The sequence below is a fragment of the Apium graveolens genome, chromosome 2, assembly GCF_009905375.1.
Source record: "Apium graveolens cultivar Ventura chromosome 2, ASM990537v1, whole genome shotgun sequence".
In the NCBI taxonomy this organism is placed as follows: domain Eukaryota; kingdom Viridiplantae; phylum Streptophyta; class Magnoliopsida; order Apiales; family Apiaceae; genus Apium; species Apium graveolens.
The window spans coordinates 6,677,740-6,687,325 of NC_133648.1; the positions used below are offsets into that span (position 1 = coordinate 6,677,740).

The following is a 9,586-nucleotide window of genomic DNA, read 5'->3' on the forward strand; positions in this document are numbered from 1 at the left end:
ATTGTACCTTCTCTATATCAGAGGAATCAGAACTTCGGGGGTTAATGACTGATTTGGGATATGAAAAGAGTCTGACGAAACTTGGACAGTTGAAACGGGCCAATATCAGAAGAGAATGGAGTTTCTTCTTCGATTGCATCACCAAGGCTTTTGGCAACAAGTGTTCAAATTTTGATGCCATCCCAATTCTGAGTCAGCACATCGGGTATGCTATTATCCATCAAACTCATTTTGATTTTGCAACTGGAATAATTGGTTTTATTGGGGATAGGATGACAGAGGATCGAGATGTTGTTTATTTTGCTAGATTCTGTCAACTTATTTATACGTATTGTACTGCTGAACCCCAGTTAGTCAGCACTCAAACCCCACCTTTTAAGGTTGCAAAAAGGTACTTTAACGACCTGATAAATGCTGACACAAAGAAATCAATGGTGAGACAATTACAGATTCCTCAGTCTGTAAAACAGATTCTGGTAAATGCTGATCCTGCTACTTACAAATCTGTTTACTCAAATGTTCAACCAACTCACCATAACCAAAATCCATCAACCTCAGTACCTACCTCTCATTCTACTCAACCTACCCTCAGAACTTATCTCAAATCCTATCTCTCCACTTCACAGACTGCTCAACCTTCTTCTTCAGCACCTACTGTGAAGCCTACATCCTCTAAGCCAAAGAGAACAAAGATTGTTCCTCAAACACCTCAAAAGAGGAGAAACATTACTTTGAGAGATGAATCAGATTCTGAGGATCAAATTCCCTCTTCAGAACCTGTGGTAAATGAAGCTGAGAAGGCAACTTCTCAGAAGGATTCTGCAATTGGGGGTTCTAGGCTTCTCAAGAGGCTTAGACGTATGACGGTTCCTGAAACTCCCAAGGAATCCAAATCAACAAGGAAGTACAAGAAACAGAGGGCACAAAGGCCAGTTTCAGATGATGAGGAGGAAGCAGCTAAGGAAGGGGATCAGGAATCTCTGATCTCACAAGACAAGGAATTTGCTCCAGTCACTTCTTCTCCATCAACTCCATCTCAGGAACCTGTATCTGACAAGGCTAATTCACCTTCTATGTCTCTTGTTGATCCAGGCACATGTGCTGAAATTGATATTCAGAACCTGGTTGTGCTTGAAATACTTTTCTTAGAAGCTCCAACAGCAAATAATCCTTCCACAACAACTGTTACTGATGTTGTTCACACTCCTGAGTTATCACTAACACCTTCTCTGCATCAAGATGCTGATGATCAGATTTTAGGTGAGCATCAGGATATGGCTGTTGATCAGAACTTAGTATCAGATCAGCAATTAGAGGATGTTGAAGCCTCCATTGCTACTCACACAGTTGTCTTATCAGAAGATACTGATTCTCTAAGTTCTGATGCTGCAAATGTTGGAGATACTGGTGAGGCTGCTACAACTGTAGATGCTGATGAAGCAGGTCCTTCAGGACATACTCCTCCACTGACTCTTCCTAAGTCTGAACTGGTAAAGGAGTTTGTTATCAGGGATGCACCAGTACCTTGGAGTGAAACTCCTGCAGGTCAGGAGTGGACTAAGGAATGGAACTCAGTTTCATGTGTTCCAAATGCTTTACATCTTGCTGAGCACTTGACTAAAGCTGATGAAATGTTACATTCTGATGAATTTAAAACCCAGCTTAGAGTCACTGCATTGAGTACTAAACATCTACAAGGTCTTCATTCCAACACTCATGCAGAGCTACACAAGATTCAGGAGAACTTTATCAAACAGGAACAAGTTTGGAAAATTGATAAGAAAAAGTTCTTCCAACCTACCATTGACAGGGTTGCTTATATTGAGAAAACTCAAGAGAAGCAACAAGCTCAGATTGATCAAATTCTGACAAATCAAGCTTCTCAGCAATCGCAACTTACTGAAATCCAGACCTCAGTGGAACTACTTATCTCTCTTTTATTACCTGCTGATGCCAAAAAGGGGGAGAAGGTAATTAAGTCCAAATGCAAAACCAACAAGTCACTGCACGGAAAGGATGATGGAAAAGATGACCAAGGAAACTCTGGAATGGGTAGTGGTCATAGTCAAGGTAGAAGGTTTACATCAAGACAAGCTAGTCACAGAACAAGTTCTGATACTGGGAAAAGAATAAGTTCTGCTGCTGGTAAAAGGATAAGTTCTGATGAACTTCTAGATCTTGATGAGGAAATGTCAAGACAGTTATTTCTTCAAGAAAATCCAGGGATGGACTTGGAAAGTTTAAAGGAAGAAGAAGCCAGACTTAAATCAGAGAAAGTCACATCTAAATCTGAAGCTTCTGGTAAAAAGTTACTTCCAAAACCTAAAGGCATTGTGATCAAAGAAAGGATACATACTGAAGAAACTTTGGCTAGATCACAACCACAGATAGATCCAAGATCCAAGGGTAAAGAAAAGGTTGGTGAACCTATCAAGCCTTATGTACCTCCTGAGGAAGAAGAAATTACTGATGGAAAAGATGATCTTGCTCTGACTTCAAGAAAAGTTCTTAAAACAACCTCTGACATGGCTCAAGTTGTTCAGAGTCAAGAAATTGTAAGTTCTGATATTCAGAAGAAGCAAGTAACCTCTGACAGTGTTCAAGTTAACTTGATATCAGAAAATAAATCTAAAACACTCCTACCAGGATTCACTAAAGCAAAACAGACTCAATCTTTGAAGACTACTCCAAGTGGTTTTGAAGCAAGAGTAGTTACTGGAAAGGAAGCTAGAGATAAAACTGGATTGGGAAGTGCTGATGAAAGAAGAGTACACAACACTACCGATGATCCAACTTCCTTGAGTGAACCAGGTATTGGAGCAACTCCTGAGAGATTGAATCAACTAATGAAGCCTAATACTGCACAGATCAGAACATATCTTGGTATTAAGGGGCTTGAATTCAATCTAGAGTCTAACAAAGCTTATGTCATAAGACTAGATCGGGAGTTGAGAAGAGCAAAGATTAATGATCTCAGAGCTGCAATATTTCAAACTGGTGAAGATACTGCGGAGCTTAAAGATGTCAAACGGAGAATGATTGATGAACTCAGATATGCTGAGAAATGTTTGTTGAAGAATTATCTCAGAACAACTCCTGACATCAGAGAGATCAGAAAATGATGAAGCCAAGTCAAAGATCTACAACTACTTAAATTCTGATGTGTATACAGACCAAAGTTGTTATCAGAAGTTGAATTGGTAAAAGCTTTAAGGACTGTAAGTTGTAGTTATCTTGTCTATTTCTCATGCATTTGTACTTAATGTTTTTGACATCATCAAATATCTGTTAAACTTGTATATTTTGCTAATTTACAAGTTGGGGGAGATTGTTAGATATATTTGATAATGTCATGGCTAATATGTTTTATGTTTAGATTTCAGATCTTATTTGAACAGAACAAATCAGTACTTAACTGATCAGTACTTATACTGGACGTCAGAACTTAAGGGATATCAGTACTTATGTTATCAGGAGATAAGCATCAGGAGATAGATATCAGAACTTAAGTACTGAAGGACGATCAGATAAGGACAGTAGCTGATTGAAGTTAAGAAGATCAAGATAAACATAAGAAGAGATATGCATGAAGAAGGAATTCCGTGAAGAATGGAATACTTGGAATAGAAGATATTTGATTGATATATATTAGGAAGCAGAATTATATTCAATATCAATTAGCGATTATCTTGTAACTGTGTAGTATATAAACACAGACATAGGGTTTACACTATAAGTGTTATCATTATCGAGAATATTATTTATTGTAACCCTAGCAGCTCTCGTGATATTTTGTTCATCACTGAGAGATAACAGTTCCAGATTGTAACAGAGTTTATTGTTTCAATAAAGTTTGTTTTCTGTTACAAAAGTTTTTGAAGTTTGATTTGATTGTAATAAACACTGTATTCACCCCCTCTACAGTGAAAGTGTGACCTAACATATCTTACGTGATATGTGCTATATGTGATCTTATTGACGTATAATATGCTTATGTGTTTATTATTTTTCGGTTTTTTTCATAACTTTAAATCCTTAAGTCGGATTTGGGTAAAACGAATGGTAGATAGAAGCTTGTAACGAATAGAATAAGGTGAGAATGAGTATTGATAGATACTTGTGATGTCTAACAGAGAAAGCGAGGCGTAGAAAGGGAAAGCAGATAGTCAGCGAATAGAAATGACAGACGAGAGCAAGTGAAGTGAAGCCAGTCGAGATAAGGCAAGTAATTCTTGAACCATCTTGATACGTATTTGAAATAGTTCTGTTTTATATTGCAAGTGCTTTGAAGTACTTAACCTTAAACCCTGATTCTACTTATTGATCTTTGAGTCGTAAGCCTTATTCTTTGTAAACCATCGATTGTTGAATTCCCAGGTACGAACCACAGATATACGATACTACTCCACAAATACATATAAACCATATACAGATCACTGACCTAGATTTGCTTAACATACAAACCTTCATACCTTGTACATCAGAAGACTAATTCTTGTAACCATTAAACCTTTTTTCTTCTATTATCTGATTCTTTCACAAGTTGGAAGCCAATCCTTGTATGCATCCTGTTATACCTTTATGGTGTTGTGAATCACCTTATGCTTTGAGACGAATGTTGATTATGATTCTGTTTATTGATTTACATTGTTTATTCTGTTATTGTTATGGAATTGGATTATTTTATAAATGTGAACCAGATTCATGATCAGACCAGATTCGTGATCGTATTAGGCCAATATGTGTCTTGGATCCAGTATATAGAGTAGAGCTGTGTGGCTTGTTCGGGGTTAGTGTGTGACTGGTCAGCAGTTTAATCTTGATTTTTAAAATAAAAGTGAATATCCAATTCTAATCATTGCTTAACAAGAAACTTGTTACCTTAAATCATTTCATTTGATCATTGTTTAATCTCAGTATTGTCATTGTGACTTGCTGAGCTAATTAGCTCACTCTTACGAATCTGTTTATATTCTTTTCCAGTTAAGAAGGAAACCGTTGGTAGCGAGGATCCCCAGACAAGTGTGTGAGCTAGGATTCCAGGTTGAGACGTAATAAGCTAGCTGAATAATTTTGTTTTAGTTTTGAGTTGAAAGTTTGTAAGAATATTTTATTTTCAGATGTAAGTTAAAATAGTTGGGATTTGGTACGTTTTGTAATGTATATAAGGTTGTGGCTTGTGTGCATACTTTAACCTGTTGTGATCCGTGAATTATGGTAAGTAAGGTCATTGAATATATATTATTTTCAAAGCAGGTTTATATATTGTGTGTGTGTTGTGAACCCCAAACAGAGGGCGTCACACTTAGCACTCTACAACAACGACGACTTTATGCTTATCCATAAAAAGAATTTATCAAAGTTTCCTTTGGAAGAAATCAACAAAGCTATGAAGAGTCCTGAAAGAAGATCAAAATAAGTATATTTTCATAAACTATAATCTAATGTACTAGTCAGGGAGATGAAAGGAGATGAGGTATAATGAGTATCAAAGTCGTATTAAATATGTTTAGACATATGTAAGGCTACCATGTCATGTACGTCGTCTTGGTAGGTTAAAAAAAGAACCTCTAATAAAACAGCCTTTTTGTGTGTGTTCGGAAACAAGATGGCACGAGGATTTAGCGCGGCTTTCCCTTCCAACCTTGTGTTAGTGGTGTTGAGAGCCTTGTGCCGTTACATTATTTTGACAAGCATGGTTGCATGTTAATTATACGTTTTAATATGAAGCAGCCTGTGCTATTTATTGGTTTCACCGTGAGGAAAAGATAATTTCCTTAACTTGTTCGGAAATAAAATTTAAGGAAAGAAAAGAAATCTGTATATTATGATAGAAAATTTTAAATTAATTATTTTTTTTGAAAAGTAAAGAAAGCTGAATATATACTATATTGTAAGTTATGCATAAATACAAAATCTAAGCATAATTTAAATTATCAAATAAAATTTATAATTTGATTCGCGTTCATCTGGGCTACCCGAAAAAAATATAAAACTCGTACTCGATACATTTAAATTGGCTTACATTTTCTAACCAATTAAATTTATTTTTATCGATATGATAGACCTGAAAAACATGATTATAAAAATCGGTCAATTTTTTAAAAAATTTCAATAAATTGATAAAAATATTCGATTGTTTCGATAAATTATCAATAAATCACTAATAAATTATTTAATTTTCAAAATATCCAATAAATCAAAAAAATATATTTAAGATCGAATATTTCCGATTTCGGAAACGGGAAATTGATTCGGTTCTATCGGGTATGTACAGGCCGACCGCGGAAAGTCGACTCTGATATCTTAATAACGAAGTCTAACCCAAATCAACCGTGTATAACGCGTAGGCGCAGCTTTGCCCTTTATTTTATCAAACTGCTACACACATTTTCTTGAACCCCCACTTGCTAACTTCCTCAACTCACCCAAAAATGGACCTCAGACAATCAATAACCAACCAAACTGATGTCTCTTTAACACTTGCAAAACACATCTTACTAAACACTTCTCACAAACACTCAAACACTGTGTTCTCTCCACTTTCCATTCATGTTGTTCTTGGTTTAATAACAGCCGGATCATCTGCACAAACCCATGATCAGCTTTTGTCTTTTCTCAACGCTAAGTCAAGTGATGATCTTAACTCCTTGTCTTGTCAGTTGATTGATCTTGTTTTTGCTGATGGGTCTGGCTCTGGTGGGCCTTGTTTGTGTTTTGCTAATGGGCTTTGGATTGATCAGTCTTTGGATTTGAAGCCTGTGTTTAAACAAGTTGTGGATGGTTTTTATAAGGCTGCTTCTGTTCATGTTGATTTTCAGACCAAGGTTAGATTTAGTTTGTGTGTGTAGTTGTGTTTTGTCTGTATTTGTTTGTTAGTTCTTGATTTGATTATGTTTGTTGGTTGTACTTTGTGTGTGCAGTTATGTTTTGTCTGTTTATGTTTGTGGAGTTCTTGATTTGATTATGCTAGTTAGTTGTGTGTATTGGCCTTGATGTTGTTGGATATTTTGATTAGTGGCAATTACATGATACTGAGATTACTAATTAATTTGGTAGTTGGTGTATATCTTTTTCCTGAGTATAGAATAGGAGTGGAGAAGGGGGAATTAGAGTTTCGACCTCTTCGAGAGTACACCTTTGGCACTACTGGGGCACTCCTTAGTTCTTGATTACTATTACATTATGAGGATGGTGTGATCCTTATGACATAGGAAAGGTCTTTTCTTGTGAAATTAGAGAGTGCAATATTCGGACTCTTATGTTGTATACGGAGTATTTAATTGTGCTTTGATTTTATCAGATCAACATCGAGCATCATCCTATTACATCTAAAAATGATAAATTGACCTTACAATTAGATGTTATTCATCTAATATTCAATTTTTTGTAGATCCACTTATGATGTATGTCACTGTCCCTATAGATCTTTGTGCTTTTGTCTTTGATTCTTTGTAGATTGTATTAATGCTAATTTCTGCATTTCTGGCATATATTTCTAGGACTCTTGCAGAAAAAATTTATTGACCCTGTGCTCCTTTTTCTAAGAATGTATTATGCTAGCAATTTGCTATGTCATCCGGAAGTATTTCTCATTTTTACAATTTACGGAGTATATACTAATATGACATCACCAGGACCCTAAATAACTTTTAATTATTCATAGACAGTTGTGGAGTGCCTATTCTTTTACTTAATTGTCCTGTGATATTGCTACCTTTCCTACGTACACACTACAATTGCAATCTCTTGTCTCTCTTATTGCTATTCTTCTGCCATTACACTAACTTTCTGTTATCATGTGCAATAATGACTTTCTGTAATCATAGACAATATTACTTGTTGCCACAATGTATGTTTATGTAAATATTTATGTGTCAAATGCAATATCCAATATGCTGAAACATGTTCTTTTGGGGCATTATAAATAATCTGCTGTTGGTTCTAATTTACTTCCATCCAAGGTCCTCTGTTTGTTGTCCTCTATGTTGGATTTGTTTCATTGTCTTCATGTTCCTACAGATATATAGGCAATATTGTTATATTTCTATTGTATACATAATTTGCAGGCTAGTGAAGTTACCAATTCAGTGAACTCGTGGGCTGAAAAGGAGACCAATGGGCTTATGAAGGAGATTCTTCCTTCTGGATCGGTTGACAGCTCAACTAGGCTTGTTTTTGCCAACGCCCTCTATTTCAAAGGAGCATGGACTGACAAGTTTGATGCATCCACCACAAAAGACGATGAGTTCCACCTCCTCGATGGTAGCTCAGTTCAAGTTCCCTTCATGACCAGCAAAAAGAAGCAATTAATCAGCGCTTTTGATGGTTTTAAAGTGCTGGGGCTTCCTTATAAACAAGGAGGTGACAAACGGCAATTTTCTATGTACTTTTTCCTTCCAGATGCAAAAGATGGGTTGCCGAGATTAGTGGAGGAAGTTGGTTCAGTAGCTGGATTCCTTGAGCGCCATATTCCATATCAGAAAGTAGAAGTTAGCGATTTCCGCATTCCAAAATTTAAAATATCATTTGGCTTTGAAGCATCAGATGTGTTAAAGGAACTAGGGCTGGTCTTACCCTTCTCCGGGGATGGTCTTACCGAGATGGTGGATTCTCCTATGGGTCAAAAGCTCTATGTTTCAAGCATATTCCATAAATCCTTCATCGAAGTTAATGAAGAAGGCACAGAAGCTGCTGCTGCATCGGCTGCTGTCATAAAACTGAGATCTTTACAAATGTTTGATAAGATTGACTTTGTTGCCGACCACCCGTTCCTCTTCCTTATCAGAGAAGATATGACTGGAGTTGTGCAGTTCATCGGGCAAGTCCATAATCCTCTTGCCACTTAAACATGCCATGTTGTAAGAGCTTGCTTCGAGTGTTGTAATAATATATGTTTTTGACTTTTAACTACTGACATTACATTTAGCTCTTCTCGCATTTCCCCTAAACTATATAGTTTCGATTTCAGTTATGTTTATCGGGAAAAAAGAGTATGTACAGGCATATTGCAGTGTCTGTGGCATCTCAACTTGTTTTCAAGAGCAGTGTTTTTTGTGTCATATCTCAACTATTATGGTTATGGGTTACATTCTGAATTGAGATCCAGGAATGAATCTTTGTGTATGTAACTAGCCATTTGGAGTCTACATATACTGCTTCACCTTTATAAGAAGTTGGTTTTAATCTTAAAAGTATTACAAATTTACTAGGAGTATTGTACTACTATTTGCTAGTGTTTGGAGGGGGGGAGGTTTGGGATGAAATTAGCACATTGAGCCCAATTAGGGGTTTGGCTAGACTAATGCTCTAGTATTGGTCTTTTGTTGTTAGCTAATTAAAATAGTGGTTTGAATGAGCACGGTTGGATAGCTCAAACGGTTAAGAGTGTCGTCCCAGATCCTGGGTTTGATCCTCGCTCGTCCCGAAAATTTATGAGAGAACAGATATTCATTTATAAGGTTATAAGCCATATTTGTAAAAAAATAGTTGTTTGAATAAAATTCACTAATTTTAAAAAGAATACTTAGTTAAGTTTTTTAAATTAGAGGACCGGCATTGTGTTCAATAAAAATACATATCTAAT

At 36.2% G+C, this 9,586-nt stretch overlaps 1 protein-coding gene across 1 annotated transcript; it reads left to right on the top strand.

Annotated features, from left to right (window-relative positions):
- The first annotated feature begins 6,322 nt into the window (after positions 1-6,322).
- LOC141706823 (serpin-ZX-like) lies at positions 6,323-9,042 on the top strand. The gene is made up of 2 exons (XM_074509673.1): positions 6,323-6,827; positions 8,070-9,042. Exons 1-2 carry the CDS (start codon positions 6,435-6,437, stop codon positions 8,847-8,849), a joined length of 1,173 nt encoding a protein of 390 aa, XP_074365774.1. The 5' UTR covers positions 6,323-6,434; the 3' UTR covers positions 8,850-9,042.
- Positions 9,043-9,586: the final 544 nt, after the last annotated feature.